The 17,256-nt window shown below is 38.8% G+C and overlaps 1 protein-coding gene across 2 annotated transcripts; it reads right to left on the bottom strand.

The window, feature by feature from the left end:
• On the bottom strand, positions 1-14,793 carry oaf (out at first). 2 transcript variants are annotated; one of them, XM_045745286.2, is made up of 7 exons: positions 14,611-14,793; positions 11,299-11,412; positions 10,362-10,496; positions 9,098-9,284; positions 6,585-6,703; positions 4,149-4,350; positions 1-2,343 (listed from the first exon to the last, which is right to left on the bottom strand). In XM_045745286.2, the coding sequence occupies exons 1-6, from the start codon at positions 14,704-14,706 to the stop codon at positions 4,192-4,194; spliced, it is 810 nt and encodes a 269-aa protein (XP_045601242.1). In that variant the 5' UTR covers positions 14,707-14,793; the 3' UTR covers positions 1-2,343; positions 4,149-4,191. The 2 variants fall into 2 exon arrangements, with proteins under 2 accessions (XP_045601242.1, XP_045601232.1); XM_045745276.2 differs by having other exon boundaries at positions 1-4,350; positions 14,611-14,792.
• Positions 14,794-17,256: the final 2,463 nt, after the last annotated feature.

Genomic DNA, 17,256 nt, shown 5'->3' with positions numbered 1-17,256 from the left:
TATTATAGGTAATTTTTATTAGAAATTCATAACACAACAAAATTCATAAAATTTTGTTTGTAATGTTTGTTGAGAGAATTTGTACATAATTCTTAACACAGGAATATTACCTGGGCAACCACTATAAAACTGCAGTAATGAGTATTACACTTATATGTAATGACCATGTCATTACATATAACAATAGTTCACTGGGAAAAAAAAAAAAAAAAAAAAGAGACCTATCTAAGTTTGCCTGCAATTTTGAAACATAAGTAAACAACAATAACAAATATAACCACTCTACATACTTTAATGTTAATGTCACAGTGTTACTGTAGAGTACACAATTTCTCTTGACTTATTAGAGTAACTTTTCTTATAAAACAAGCAGACAAGCAAGGGTGTTTGTGGCCTATTTGTAAAATAATCTAAAAGATCAGTGACTAGTCTGTAGCCCTCAGAGCAGTATGAAGTTACAGCTATTATCTGTGAATGCTCTTAACAGTAGTACAGTGCCTCGTATAACAATGGATTCACTAGACCTTGGGCAGTTCTTCTGAAGAGTCAGAGGTAGTCAGAAATGACTTCAACCTAAAAGGGGACTGCAATCTAATTTGTGTATCATCATTGTATAATATATAATTTTGTATCATTGACTTATTATTTTGATTTCATATTGTACATATTTATGGAATATTTCCTGTGTTCCTGGTCCCTTGTGCTGCAGAAGCAGCAGTCAGTTCTTTCTTGACATTATTAGTAAGTAGTAATTATCAAAAGGCATCACCAAGCAGGGGGAGACTTATGTAGCATCATCAGTGACACTGGATATTCATAAGGTGTTAAATATTACTGAGGATGCCAATACAGGAACAAAAGTACATAAGGCAAGTGATAAGATATCAGATTCACTATGGATTCTATTGAAGGACAAATGATCACAAAGGACATTTGGGAAGCAAGACACGCAAGACATCCTGAAAATTGGGACATTCTACAATGAGGTGCATGACTAAGATGAACAATTCAATTCAAATAATAAGGGGACAGGGCAGCATTCCATCAAGTACCTACAAGTTATCACGTATGGCTAATATGTAACTTAACCAGAGCCGTTTCCTGCCGCCAATTATGGTGGTAGGAGGATGGTCAAGAGGACAGGCTGCACTTATGAGCACTCAGTTTACCTGTAACAAAAGACCAACGACCTTGCCAATAATCTCTGATCAATGAATGAATGATTAGCTAGAAATCTGAAGGAGGAATGCTTTTTGGGAAGAATGACAAGTGTGGATAGCCCCCTTAGTGTTTATGTCCACACGCTTATTTAAGGCAATACCAATATGGCTGGGAACCCAGCAACAGACAATTGTTGTAGGGAGGGTGGGCGAACAATGACAAACAGCAGTGAGCACTTCATCAGGGACAGTATCAGAGGGAGATTCAAGGGCTACGGGAAGTTCCATAGCTAAATCGGCTTACTCCCCTACCGAGATGGGAGGAGAGGCAGGAACCAAGGCGGAAGGGGAAATTTGGGGAAGGACAGAAGCCTTCTTACCCACCGAAGAGTAAAAGGGAGAGGAACCAGATTTCTGTTTGTAGCTAGATAAGCATTCTAGTAGCGATGTACTGTGCACTGGTCAACATAGTTTCAGTTGGAGAAGGAGAACAAGAGTAGACAACATGAAGATGACTGGGAGGAGGGTGGACATCAGTTGGGCAGACAGTTGTGGGAAAGGCAAATGACAAGTAAGGAAGACTGAAAAGATGGGGTGGAAAAGTGAAAGAGGGCACTGAGGAAAGAGAAGGAGGAAGTAAAGAAGCAGCACTAACCTGGCAAGTGAGAAAGAAGGTTGGAAATGATGGTCAGAGAGCCACAGGGAACACTTTTAGCCACATATCGGAGAAGGGGCACAACTACACGAATGCCAGTCCAGGGCGAGGTTAAAAGTAACTTGGGAATCCACAGTCAACCAAATGCTAATGGCTGTGCAAGTCAGGTCAGGTATGTCCATGACAAAGATTTAAATACCTAGGCCACATAGTAGAGCCAAATCCTGGAATGCAGCAGAGATAGAAGAAAAACACACAAATGTGGCAACGGTACCAAAACTCTCATGAACCAGGGGGAGTAAACAGCAAAGTTGTCCCAATAAAAGACACAACCACACCCAGTGAAGAGGTACTCACCACCAGGCACTTTGAGCTCAACCCTGCCAAAGAGCAAATAGGAGGGGAACAGAAAGGGTCATTTGGGATAGTCTGAGACTAAGCCAGGTTTAGGCCCACCACAGTTGGAGCCATGGAGTCCAAACTTCCAACATGGTCTGATTCGGGGACCTGGTCATCCACCTCACGACTCTGAGAAGAGGAAAGAGGGTTAGAAGTACTGTACGTATACATACAAGTAATTTGAAAAAGACTTCGCCGCCCAACATCACCATGGAGAGCACATGGGCAAGCAACACCTGGGGTAACTGGAACAGTATATATGAGTAAGCATTGAGGGGTCAAACAGTATCCTAGGGACCGATACATACACCAACTCCACAATGCTCACTTGACCTGATGTCTAACTAGGAAGGGCTAAGCTAGACAATCAAATTGGTTGAGGTGGGGTCACACTAAATGTCCCATGTTATCCCCACTCCCTCACATAAGCAACATGTTGCCTCCCCCCCCCTTACAGGGAGACCACTGGGTAGGTTCAACTCTCAGATGAAGGAACATAAGGACATGTCCAGGTCTCCATACATGGCCAACATATAGGGACATACTTAGCTTGTGCACTGCTCCAGCAAGCAGGAGAGGGGAGGGAGGGAATTATCAGGGAAAGATGCCAAGCCATTATGACTATATAGCACTTGGAAAGGGTCTAGATAAGGATTTGGGATGGGACGAGGAGAAAGGAATGGTGCTCAACCACTTGGACGGTTGGGAACTGAACATCAACCTGCAGGAAGCGAGGCCGTCGCTTTACCTGCAGGTGGCAAATGTGAGTCCCCTCACCACATCAAGGCACCGGCCACCAAGGGGGGTGGATGGTCCCTTTGTGTGGTGTATATGCCAGTTAGGGTCCCGGTAGTAAAGTCGGGTTCGTTCTAAACTCACAGTCGAGAATTCCAGGTTAGAATCCTGGGCAGGACAGAAATGGTTGGGCACGTTTCCTATCACCTAATGTCCCTGTCTCCCTAACAGTAAATAAGTATCCAGAAGTTAATCAGCTTCTTGTGGGATTGCACCCTGGGGAGGGCCAGTAATTCGACCGTGTGAGGACCTCGATATAAGCCTAACATGTACTGTATGTATAAACTGGCTACCTGTCCCCAACAATGATTTAATTATTATTAGTAATTAAACTCTTAATTAAAGTAAAGTTTGGTAAAGTAAAATAACTATCCATCACCCTGATGCAGTTCTATTATGCTGATCTAGAAAGAACAGCTATATTTCTATAATGTGAATATCACATGGCTTCAAAAATGGTGTTAAAAAGACCTTTGACTAGACAAATTGCAACACGACACCAATTGCACTAATGCTTACAACCATTAGCTACTGCCCCACACCCTATTTTCATTGGCTGAGCTGCGTGCAGAGGCAAGCCAAAGTGTGTTTTCTCAGGCTCACTGTGATAGCTTGTAAACCTGCCTGAACAACCAGTGATACTCTCATTTTCTATTTTTTACAAATATTTAATAAACATTTTTACTTGACCTTCTTTCATTTTAATTACAGACAATCATGAAGATTCCCCATATATACTTTAAATAACACTTCAATATAACTAAAAAGATAAAAAAATTGGTTGAGAACTAGGTTAACATATAACTTTCATGCATGGGAAGCAACACTGGTGTTATATAAAAGTTACAATACAGAGGGAGACTGTACTAGGAGTATTCTGTTAAAACCTTAGTTATACTGTACTGTACAAAAATTATAAAAAGGTGGATTCTTTAAACAAATACTGTATAAAGAATACCATCTTTTATTTAAAATGCTTTTTTATTTATTAAAAATAAAAGCTACTACAGTACTGTACAAAAATAAAATTTAATATGGCACGATATAATTAGCAGCAAAAACCTAAACCGATACAAAAACTAGTATGCAGCTAATAATATCCCAGATAAATTCCAGCATGGTTCACACCAGTAATTTACCAGGGACATATCTGAAGCAACTAATCAACTTCGAGAATTCAATTTAGTCATCCCAAAGGCACAGCTGTCGTTGCGGCACAAAGTAGCTGAAGTTCCGACACTTGCGGCAGGTGCGAATGCCACAGCGGTATGACACAGCTTTGCCAGAATTGTCCCTTCCTTTGCAGTATTTCAGGCCACAAGGATACCATGCAATGCATACCTTAAATAGAAAAACAATTGTCCACTAAGTATTATCATACACAAAACTTTAAAGTCTAATCATTTTTAAGATATATTATGGTGAGCAATCACATGAGTGAGCATCTCTGGCGAGTGCTGTGAGAATTATCTGTTCTTAACTAATGTGACAATGTCACACACACTGTGAACTTGTGAGAAATTCCATGTGGAGTTTAAGGCTGAACCAAATTTAGTAAGAAGTAAAATTGCATCTAAAGAAGGAAAAAGTTACAAAATCCTGTACATGAAAAGGAAAAGGTGGGCAAGAAGCGGGCAGTCACCAGCAAGAACATGAAAATTAAGACAAAGAATGTTAACTACTCTCAAAAGAATCCTGAACTACACCTTAAAAAGTCACCATACCATAGTTTATTCTCTCATTCTGCTTTTATGATCTTTATGCTATTCTATTGTGCATTAAACTTAACATTTTTTTAACTGCATAATTTAAGATTTATTTTACCATTTATCTTTCTTCCATCACACACAGTCTTAATACTGCGCAACCTCCAAATATGATAACCCCCCCCCCCGCAGTGCACAGGAAATAAAATCTCTGGAAAAAATTACTTTGTTTTTTAAGTGTCAAAAACCCTTCCCTGAGTAAGGGTATAGTAACAGAAGGTCAAAACTGTAAGTACTTTAGCTGCTATGGGGTTCGTAAGTTCGTGCGTGATGTCATCATTCCCTGGTCGCCCATGGCATATGCCCCCAGGGCCAGTAGGTCACTCGGGGCAGGATGTGCAAGTTGCCGCGAATATATTTTTGTTCATTTTCTGCGCACAGTTCCAAATACATTTTATATACTTTTACGTGCCAATTCTATGTATAATGAACACATACACTATATTATGGCAGTAGAACATCCGTACTGTCCGAAGACACTGTTACGTGCATGACATGTGTACACATATCCGGCACATATTTCCATTGTATTATGCTAATTTATGTATATATATAGTCTATTTACACACTATACACTATCACACACTATATACATTCACCATGAACACACTCAGAACTCCGCGAGTGTCAGCTGCCACACCCTCACTCCTCCAACATCCAGTCTCTCCCTCACTCCTCCAACATCTTACTCACCAACATTCCTCCTCCCACCATACTGTTATTGTTTGTATTACACTATGTACACTTGCTATGTATACCTATCTACACGTTTTATTCACCAGAACTATGCAAGTAAGCCAGTATTGTGTCCAAACCTTACAGTGGCCACGATACACTGCATGAGAAATCACACAGCAGCCAGCAGACGACGCTACGATTACGTCACCTCCATCAACAAAATAGCTCCTCCCAACATACTCCTGTTGCTGTTACTACACTACACACACACATTGTATATACCCATGTACAAATGTGTTCACCATAGCGTACCACTAAGCTAGAATGATGAGTAAAAGAAGAGTGGCTGCCACACAGTGAGATTACCTCGATTCTCTCCCTCGCTCCCTCACCACAATACTAAGCACAGTGCTTATCACCACCACAATCCTGCTGTTATCACAATACTGGTCACTAAATCTTGTACATACATAATTGACCACAAGTTTATTTTGCAAAGGAACCTAAGAAGTCGTTTGAAGATTCCTAGATAGACGAAATAATGCTGTGGTGCTGTGGCTAGCGCTGTGAACATTGTGAACAGCATTGAATCACTAATATTTGAACATTGTGCACAGTCATTATCACACTCAGGCTCTTCTGTAATACTATCATGGCTAAATAATACAAGTTATATATATATTTTGACATTATTAGGCGATGCTGTGGTCACAAGCTGAACAGCAGTGCTGCGAGCTCATGCTGCGTGTGCCGGCATTAGGAGCCGTGATGCTCACGGCTCCTAATGCTCTTCGAACCTGCTCACTTGGTACTCCCAAGCTGGTGCCCTAGACTACTACATCATGACATGGTAAGAGCAATGCAACCTGGGATTCCTACTACTGGACCACAAAGCCAGAGTACATGGGGGGGGGGGGGCAGTGTGTGTAGCCCCTGGTTTGGGCTCTGGTTAGGAGTCTTGGGACTCCTAGTGGATTCAATGGTATCCCAGGTTGCATTGGTTTTACTGTGTCATGGTACAGTGGTCTAAGCCTAGGGCACCCAGCTTGGGAGTACCAAGTGAGTGGGTTTGCATACTCCTCAAGGCCCCTACTGATTTCAACAACAACAATCTTAGATTGCATACTATACCTGGTAATGGCAAGCACATGGATTTGAGAATTCTCGGCCACCATCTCCACACCTGGCCACTCCACGTGTAGGGAGATGGTGTGTCACATCACTCACTAATGACCAATCACCATCAAGTTCTGAAAGTCAACCATAAATTTAAGTATGAATAAAATACATTCTCAACATTTGTTTCCATTCCCATACTTATTACTACATCCCAAAACCCTATGTTAGTGGCTTTTCAAGAATGTAAGAACACCAATGTTATGTACTCTCACAAACCTAATGTCTTTCTTGTATATAAATAAATAAAATAAAACACATGTACCTGTCTTTAATACTTAACACTTTTGACTGGCAGCGACGCAGTTTGCATCCATTAATAATCTTACCGATGCGTGGCAGGGATGCATATTGCGTCCAAAATTAAAATATTTGTTAAAATTCCATTTATTGTTTAATTATTATGGGACTAGTTTTAAAATGCACACCTTTAGATTGCGAACAATTTTATATCAAAATGACCGATGTAGTATGACAATTGATGTCAGAACAATGGAAAGATCATAAATACCTGTGGTAATGAGCGTGCCAAAATAAAATATTTTTAAAATTCCATTTGTTGTTTAATTATTATGGGACTAGTTTTAAAATATGCGCCTTTAAATTGAGCCGAACAATTTGATACCATAATGAATGACATGGCTCAGAATTTGAGGTCAGAATACTGGAAAGAGTACAAATGTTAGTGTGGGTGGGCGCTCCAGGGACCGCTCACGGGAACCGCCGGGCGCAGCTAGGGGTGGGTTGGGGTGTGTGCACCGAGAGTGGGAAGGTGTTATTAAAATGCTCTTTCCATACTCTAGTACAATGCCACTACACTACACACAGAAATCACTAATAGCGTGATATATCAAATTAACAAACCCACAGGGGCCGTGACGAGAACATTCCGTGCATAGGTTCAAACCCTCATCACTGCCCTTGTGGATTTGTTCTTTACAATGCAACTACTTTCTCAAGTTTCCTTGTCTCCTTTCAATGTAACTTTTCATGCCCATAAACTTTTCATTCCACTTAAAAAAAATCTTGTATGATTGTTCTGTATTCAACAATTAATTCTTTCATTTATCATAATGCTCCTTATACACTACAGTACTTTTGTGAGTCTTCATTTTCATTTGACAAATTCTTCTGTACTGTACTGTAATCATGTAAGTTGTGCAAATTCCTTATCCTTCATTAACTACATCTCGCCACATCAATTGCTTCTTACTTGACCTCTTGTCTTTTAAACTTTTACAACTTCTGTTATTTTTTCTTATTCCTTGTACTGTATTTACATCTAAGTGGTACATGTTCTCTGCCATGTTGATCGATGCTTTTAGAGAGTGATTTTGGGATCCACCTCCGTTACTACTATCATGGGAAGCTGTTCAACTTGAGGAGGCTCTAGTCCAGAACCAAATTCCAAGATCGAGACCATTTGTGACTTTCTATTTGTGAATGACTGTGCCCTACAAAGGCTGCCATATAATACATCATGGATCTTTTTTTCATGGCTTGCACAAACTTTGGCCTCATCCTCTCCAACAAAGAGACCAAGGTTCTAATTTAGCCTGGATGTAATTGTCAGTGGTCAAAAGCTCACTGTAGACAGGTTTACATATCTCGGCAGCACACTATCACAAGAAGTCAATATCAATGAAGAGGTGTACACCGAGACTGCCAGAGCTAGCACAGCATTTGGAAAGCTTCAATCCAATGTCTGCGAATGAAAAGGCATTAAGACTGAGACCACACAAAGTCTACTGAAAGTCTACTTGGCAGTCATCCTGCCAACTTTCCTCTAAGCCTGTGAGACCTGGACTGGCTATAGTTGCCATGCAAAAAAGCTAAACCATTTCCATTTGAGCTATCTGTGGAAGCTGCTTAGGGCGAGATACAGAAGCAGGAAAAAATGCCAGATACAGACATTCTTGCACAGGCTGGCATGACAAGTATCCACACCATGCTTTGCAAGGCACAGCTCAGTTGGGTTGGCTATGATGTGTGAATGCCTGCCTGATGAGCGACTCCTAAAGATGTTCTACGGTGAACTAAAACGGAAAATGTTCTCTTGGAGGTCAAAAGAAATAATTTAAGGATACCTTCAAGAACTGCAGCAAATTGAAAGTTGGTTGAGCATTACCAAGGAGTTCTCTGCATGGCATAGACAAGTTCATATTAGTGTAGCAGCCTACAAATAGTAAGACTGAATGATGATGCAGAGGAACAGTCGCTTTACAAGTCCTGGGCTTGTGGCTTCCCTTGTTAGGAGCCCACACTTCCATGTCCTCACTGCAACTGAAAATTCCGAGCTTGGATTGCACTAATCGACCATCTTCGAGCCCACTCCCAGAGAAATTAATGACATTAAAGGGTTTCCATCGACTTTGAAGGACGAACCACAACGGAATCCCTAAAACAAAATCCAGCAGCAATAAAAGTAAATTATTTACCATTTCTCCTTACACTAAAACATTAATTACCTCTTCTTTGTGTAGCCCACAGTTTAATATCTCGGTCTGAAGCATAAGTGGAAGTAGCAGCTGATGCACACATTTGTGGAATGTGTGGAGAAAGAATATTTGATCTAGTTACGTCCACACTCACATCAAGTTCTATTTCTTCTGTTCCTCGGTCCTCTTCTGGAGTTCGAACAGTGCCAGGATTTTTCTGCAAAAAATATCAATAAAACATGCCATATCTACCTAAATTCAATAACTAAAATCTTAAAAGAAAGGCTTGGAAAGACAAGAAGAGACAGTAACTGAAGAATTTATTTATGAAAGTAAACGAATCATACATTGCCTACACAGAGAATTGCGTAGCTAAACTGTGGCAATAAGAACTCGAACCAAGTGTCTGGTTTACAATATTCCTCATTGGTAAATAATGAAGTTACTGGCTCTATATACAAAATATTTATCCAAATCAGTTTTATCTAAATTTTGAGTTTAGAGCAAATCTTGGTGGCTTTCCAGTCTTCTAAATTTGAAGAGTTTTGACTTATTTGAAGGGTCTGTGTTATAGCAAATGTTTAATTTGGGGTAGATCGAAATATGGTTTTTGCCGATTGCTTGAGCCTTTAAATTACTAAAACAATGTCCTACATCTTCAAAGCTGTTTCATGACTGTTCAATGTTACTATTTTGGGCATATTCTTATGGGTAATTTTTCCATCTTCCAAGATTCAGGGATGGGTTTTCTCATGACACATCAAAGACTACATTAGACTCCCTATAGTTAAAATTGTTAACTTTTGGGCATTTTTCCAAGAACAATGGAAAATTAGTCCTCCAATCATTCCTTTGTTATATAAGTGGGGAGCAAGTCAAGGAGCCAATTAATATATAAAATACATTTAGCATAAGAAAAGCCCATTTCTAAGGGAAAATGATATGACACTCGTCAGATCCTCCAGTCTTTCTATTTTTCTTCCCTTTCAATTCCCTGACAAATATGGAGATTTGTTGTTGGCAAGAATTAAAGTATAGATGGGTAGAGTTAAAGCAATGCAGAATATAATGACTAGTGATAAAGAACCCTTGGCCTACAGTTGTACCACTGCCTATTGGGGTACTCAATCATGCTACCCCTGCATTGAGCAAGATCCTCAAAGCAGGGGTAGCATGATTGAGTAGCCCAATAGGCAGTGGTTGAGTAGCGTAAAGTAGAAAAGTAGTGGTGCTACTTTTTAATCAATAAGAAAACAGGTAATCTTTCTGCACAGGCAATAATTTATTATCTTACCTGCCTCAGCTTAGACATTGCATCAGAAGAAATGAAGTTGCTCTTGAAAAATCGCAAAATGAAGCACATGACCTGATACTGACTCTGACCCAGTTCTTCCTCGCCTAAGACAATCACCTTAAAGATCTGCAACTCCTGTTGGTGGCAAATTAAAGATTATATCAGTCAAAGATTATGTCTAAGTATGCCTTAAGCAATATCTAGCTCTCTTAAGAATGTTACACTCAACCACGGGTTAATGACCCACTCATCTTTAACAATGCGTGTACAGTATTTTAAAAATGTTTCTGCCGGGCTATATGTGGAGGAAGGGAAACATGGGAATCATCAATTTATCACCGAATCTCCTCCAAACAATACTTGAAAGCAAACAGCTCACTACCTACGAACTGCTAGTTGGTCACCTGACTGCCACTACTATCTGTCACCAGGCATTCTATTAAAGTCAGACCTATGTTGCATGAACCGTGTATTGAGAATGATTTTGTTCTGGGATAGCCCTAGAATCTGTTGATATTAATTCATCGAATGATTAGTTTATATTAGTTTAAACTGTATTCTCATCATCAGATATTTCATGTCATGATGTTATGGCTTTCTCTTAGATAATTAATTCACCAAGTTTGTTCAAGCTAACAACTGTAAATGTACAAAACAGACATTTATGAATAAAGTTACTAACAGATCGATTGCAATATTATACACCACATGCTGTATTTAAGGCTAAAATCAAAAGCATGCAGCATTATACAAAAATATCAAGGTATATGTGCTAGGCATGGCTATCTTGGATTTTGGATGTTCAACTGTGACAGTTTACACACAGTTTTACGACTACACATAACATATAGCTAAAAATATGCTTTATATACTATATAAAAATATGCCTTGTATTACTGTATATGTATACAGTAATTAATGCTACTATTTCACTCACTTGTTTGAAGTCAATAAGTTGTGTGATATATGTACCATCATTCTGAGGAAATTCTAGTACAACTGAATCGTCAGAAATATTTGCAGTAATTGTTTCCTTGAAAACCTCGCCACTCTGCAAAATAACAAGCTTTTAAAAACTTGCATACATTACATTATCCCATTTCCTACCTTTAATGGGGCATGAAGGCATTAACCACAATAAAATTTGAGAAACACAAAGGTTATCAATATTAAATAAAATTGTTAAATATTAAGTTAACCATTAAGAACATCATTCACAAAATAATATATTGTATAGTATTGCAAACAAACCAAGCACTATCCTTCACTTCAGCAGAAATCCACTGTTTCACAAGACCAGCAGTACAGAACTCATGAACTGCCACATATACAGGACATATAAAAATAACTCATTGTGCTGGGGACAGGCAGCCTGTGTATATATATATATGTACATACATGTCTGGCTTATATCGAGGTCCTCCCCCTCCCCTAAGGTTGAACTACTGACCCTCCCCAGGATGTAACCCCACAATAAGCTGACTAATTCCTGGGGTACCTAACAGTATATAAACAAATGATATATATTTTTTTCACACTAGCAAATTGACCTCTTTAATGATAGCTGCACACCAATGAAGAAAGTGTATTCAAAGATAATCTTACCAACTGTCTCTCATAATTATAACCTATGGTGAAGTGGTCAGTGCAGGACGGTCCTGGGAACTTGGACAGAGTGCGACGTTTGTGCAACTTTCCTACTTCTAATACATGTACAGTACTTATGTTTACCTAGCTGTAAACAAATACAGTACCTGGGAGTTAGGCAACTTGTGGGGTTGTATTCTTGTGAAGGTCAGTTATTGGCCTATGGAGACCTATATGCTTAACAGGCTTTCTGTCCCAAAAGGGACAACATATGTTTTTTGATCCATTATTCTTAATCAGCATACAGACAAGTACACCTGGTGAGATTTTGCATGAAATACTCGAGAAAACACTGCACTTAAAAATGCATGAACAATCTTAAAATTTTGTTTTTATATACACTTTTTTTTATTAACTTCCCAGATGTACTTTATATATGCTGATTAAGGACAAAAGTTCAGAAATTAATTTCAAATAATTCAACATATTACTTCATTATTATATATATAGTCAGTTTTTGTTGCAAATATAATTTTTTAATATAACATTAGCTCATATATGACCACCCATACCTATATAAACATGTTAAATAAGGGTCCACTGTACTTGTGATCAATTTCATTATCTTTATAACCAGAAAATATACAAAGAGCAACATATTAATTAATAATTAATTTTGTTGGTGACAGGAAGCCTGTGTATAAATATACTATATATGTTTTGAACCATACTGGGATCTGACCCAAATATCAGTTGGGTCAGTTTGGTGGGATCTAACCCTCATGAAGGATTTAAAAAGTGTTCAGTCATGTTGGAACAGATGAGCACCTGAAGAAAATTGTTGAAAACATCTTAAGTTTATAAATATTAATTATTTATGTCACAAGAAAGACAAACATAATCTATAAGTAGAATCTCTACCAGAAAAATATTTTAAGTAACACCAAAGATTTATCTGAATTTACCTAAATATATATGTAGATACATATGTAAAATATCTGTACCTGTATGTAATTTTATAAAAGTTGCTTTTCATCACCCTCCGTGCTTTGAGCCCACACAGATTGATCAACAGAGCAGCACACTCCATCAGAACAATGTTTATTTCACAGATACGTTAATAAACGTAACTGTCTTATTTGTCTCGGGAAAGACAAATACTGTACAGTACAAGCTAGGAGCTGCCTCATATGGGCCAATAGGCCTTCTGCAGTTACTTTTATTCTTATCTTTTTATTAAGCTTCTTTTTAAATCCTTTATCATGGTCATATCTAAAGCTCAAGCAAAGATACGTTTATTTTAATAATTGCTTCCAGTGGCTTGTCAGTCATGGAGCACCGAACCCTATGCACTGGCCAATGTAGTGTGTAATTAACATATTCTAATCAAGCCAAAAATATTACATGTCTTCAGAAAGAGACACAGTATAAGCGTTATTGTGAATACGTTACAAGAAACATTCTTACAGGAGAACAAAGATATATCAGTATTAATGGTTTCCAGTGACACTCGCCACATTGATTGGAGATGTAAATTCTTAAAGATCAATGTACATTTCATCCACTTACGATAAACAAAAAAGTTTTACATACCTATGTGTAAAACTACACACAGCAATATAATAATAATAATTCATTGTCAGGGGAACAGGAAGCCAGAGTGTATTTATTCACAAATCTGTGGATTTGTTCATTTGTTGTATTTATACATATTAGGATTATATCGAGGTCCTTTCCCCCGCCCAGGATGCAACCCCACAAGCTGACCAACTCCTGGGTACCTATTTACTATTAGGTGAATAGGAACATTACATTTATTGAAGCACCGCTCCTGTGCCAGGCAAGTCCACTACGGACTCACCATAGCCCGTGCTACTTGGAACTTGTTCCAAGTAGCTGAATCTATAACAACAAAACAACAGGAACATTAGGTGAAAGTAAATGGGCCCAACTGATCCGTCTAATTACCGCAAGCTACCACAAGCTACATAAGCTTCAAAAAGCTTCCTGGCAATACGTTAGTAATGAATAAATATATTTACTCATTAAATATATGTACAACACGAAAAAACAATTTTAATCTGAAAAAGTATCTTTTTATAAAGAAATTAGACGAAAATAAAGAGCTGGTGTTACCTAATAAAGTCGACGCTCCAAGCGTCGGTTAGGTTAGGTCAGCCGAACATATCATATTTATTCATTACTAACGTATTGCCAGGAAGCTTTGTGAAGCTTGTGTAGCTTGTGGTAATTAGACGGACTCGGCCCAACCATTTCTGTTCCGCCTGGGATTCGAACCCGGAATTCTTGACTGTGCGTCAAGACCCTAATGGACTGTGTAATTAGCAGAGATTCGCTAATGCTTATATTTGTATATGTTATCAGAAACACATACATATACTTTACTGCAAATCCATCACAGAGATTATACATTATATTTTTTGTCCAAATTTGTATGAGTGAGCCCGCTATTATAGCCGACATTCCCCAGTGCACAAGAAAATATTAACAATTTTGTGTAATATTAAAATTAATGCCCTTACCACGATAACACAGCCTAACCTATAGATTTACAATACCCTGCTTTGATATTGAGAAGAAAAGATAGCTATCATTGTGGGAGGTGTGTATGTGTATGAGTGTGAGTGACACTTGTACTGACCTGGGTGTTAACGTTGACCACCAGCTGGGCCCCACACCCACAGCTCACCGTCACCAACACTAACACCATATAGTATCCCATGGTGTCCCTCACCATTTCTTCCTCACTCCATACTGCCAAAATATTATAAATAATGAACTAAAGGCTCCGTTGGCATCTGCACAGACCGACGAAGCTGCTTTTGCTCAAGAGATGGCGCTGGCGGCTCTCTTGAGTTATGCACTCCTATAACCTGAATTTACCTGAGGACCACTCTCTCTCTCTAGTGGCCACGATGAGGACAGGAAGCCGATGCCTTGTCACAGGTCAACACCACTTCTGACGATTTAATCCAGCTAGATTTTAAGTCTAGTGTTTTGACATCTGCGGCTTCGGCGGGTAGGAAGTTCCGAGGGTTCATACCCTTGTGGGTGAAAATATTCACATTTTTTGTCCTACATTGTAGCTTGTTGAGCTTGAAACCATTGTTCCTTGTTTGTTACATCTCACCTTTTAAAGATGTTATCTGGATCAATAACCTCTGACCTTATCTTTATGAATGATATACTGTAGCAATATCATCCCCATCTTGTAGTGCTGTACTGTATATACAATGTAGTCAATATTTTTTTTTAAATATACAGTACTGTATATTATTATACATTATAAAGCCAAATATAGTGGCTTTATTGCATAGGCTAGATGAATTTAATACCCATTTTTGTTTATTTTCACTTTGTAATCTTCCTTCATATTACCCACCTGTTGCACAACAAGTGGGGTGCAGCAGTCAGAAAAGCTAACCAAACCCTTGGAATAATCAAACGTACTTTTGAATAGGGAAAAGAAGGTAATGATTTATGAAGTGTATATATACAATAATGAACTGTATAAATCTCTAGTGTGCCCCTATTTGGATTACTGTATCCAAGCATGGAGACCCCATCATCAGACGGGCATATCTGCTCTGGAGAAAGTGCAATACCGGGCAACAAAAATCATACCGGAGCTTTAGTCATCTCACATATCAGGAACGGTTCAGAGCCACCAGGCTAATAACACTGCAAAACAGGCATGACAGGGTGAATCTCATCGAAACCTTTAAAACACTGAACAATTTTGAGGACGTTGATCCGAACAATTTCTTCAAATGGCCAGATGTAACACAAACAAAGAGCAACGAGTTCAAGCTCAACAAATAACAATGCAAGACAGGAAACCAGGAGATGCTTTTTCACCCATAAGGCTGTAAACCCGTGGAAGGCCTACCCGCCAAAGCAGTAAATGCCAAAACTTTGCTGGATTTTAAAATACAACTGGAAAAAATCATTAGGGCAAATGGGGGGGGGCCTTTGATAAGCCGCTGGTTTCCTGTTCTCATCGAGGCCACTAGTGTTGGTGGCTCTCAGGTAAATAACTTCTTTAAAAGGTCAGATGTAACAAACAAGGACCAACAAATGCTTCAGGCTTAACAAGCCTCAATGTAGGACAGAAAACTAGATGCTTTTTCATCCATTTTTTTCAATCCATAAATACTGGTTCATCCATAAACCCATGGAACTAGCTATCTGCTAAAGCTGTAAATTCCAAAACACGGCTGAATTTTAAAATCCAGTTGGAAAAAAATCATCAGGACAAATGGGGGGACCTTTGACAAGCCACCACCTTCCTGTCCATCATGGCCAGTAGTGTTAGTGGCTGTCTGGTAAATTCAGATAAAGGAACTGGCAGATGAACTATATCTATCATTGAAACTACTTTTCAGAAAATCTTTGGACCAAGGGATAGTTCCCCTTGATTGGAAATATGTAAATGTCACTCCTATTTTCAAAAAAGTCAGAAAGGGCTAAGCAGAAAACTACAGCCTGATCAGTTTGACCTCGTGCATCTGCAAGCTCAGGGAGAGAATCCTAAGGGAAAGAATCATTCACCATCTCAGTGAACAATCTAGGAAAATCAATGCAACATGGGTGTCATAAAAATACATCTTGCCTTACAGGATCCTTACAAACCTGACAAGAGTATAATACAGAGTCAAGTGTCTTGCATGTTAACATACCAAGTGGTATGTATCCTTATCATTAGTATAGCTACTGTGCACACTGGGTTTGTTAGGCACATGACTTAATAGCACATTTATTAAAATATTAAATAAGGTAGGGCTGAGGATACCTCCCTATGGTGTGCCTAGTTCAAAGTCTCTTGTTACACTCCATTTCCCCTGGAACAATACAGATGGCCTTCTGTTGGTCAAATAACCTTAAGTTGAGCAACCTTTTTTTTTCCAAAAAAAAAAAAACAAAAAACGACCACCAATATTTATTTTTGGAAGCTAAATCAAAATGACATATGGGTTTGCAATATCAAAGGTAGACTTCAGATCTAGGAAGGTGGTATATGACTTTTCAGTGTGCAGGGTAATGAAAGGTGATGCAAGGATGCACACTCCTTCATTGCATGAAGCCATGTTTCTGGGGGGTATAGCATGGTTTTTATTGTATGGACAAGATGGTTTAGGATAGTTTTTCTTGAATGTTATGGTGATTGTGCTGTGTTGGTACTGATACTTTTAACAGTAGATGCAGTAGTGATATAATACTGTGTCAATACTATCTAAGTATTGGCACCAGGGTGACCACTAGATGAAAGGGCAAGTAAAGTACACAG

Source organism: Procambarus clarkii, chromosome 22, assembly GCF_040958095.1.
Source record: "Procambarus clarkii isolate CNS0578487 chromosome 22, FALCON_Pclarkii_2.0, whole genome shotgun sequence".
Taxonomy (NCBI): domain Eukaryota; kingdom Metazoa; phylum Arthropoda; class Malacostraca; order Decapoda; family Cambaridae; genus Procambarus; species Procambarus clarkii.
This window is presented reverse-complemented; position numbering and strand designations above follow the sequence as displayed.

Coding starts and splice junctions, on each gene's coding strand:
- oaf (XM_045745286.2), bottom strand. CDS start 14,706: ATGGTGAGGGACACCATGGGATACTATATGGTGTTAGTGTTGGTGACG. Junction 11,413..14,610: donor TGGTCAACGTTAACACCCAG/GTCAGTACAAGT, acceptor GTTATTTTGCAG/AGTGGCGAGGTTTTCAAGGA. Junction 9,285..10,361: donor CAATGTCTAAGCTGAGGCAG/GTAAGATAATAA, acceptor TATTTTTTGCAG/AAAAATCCTGGCACTGTTCG.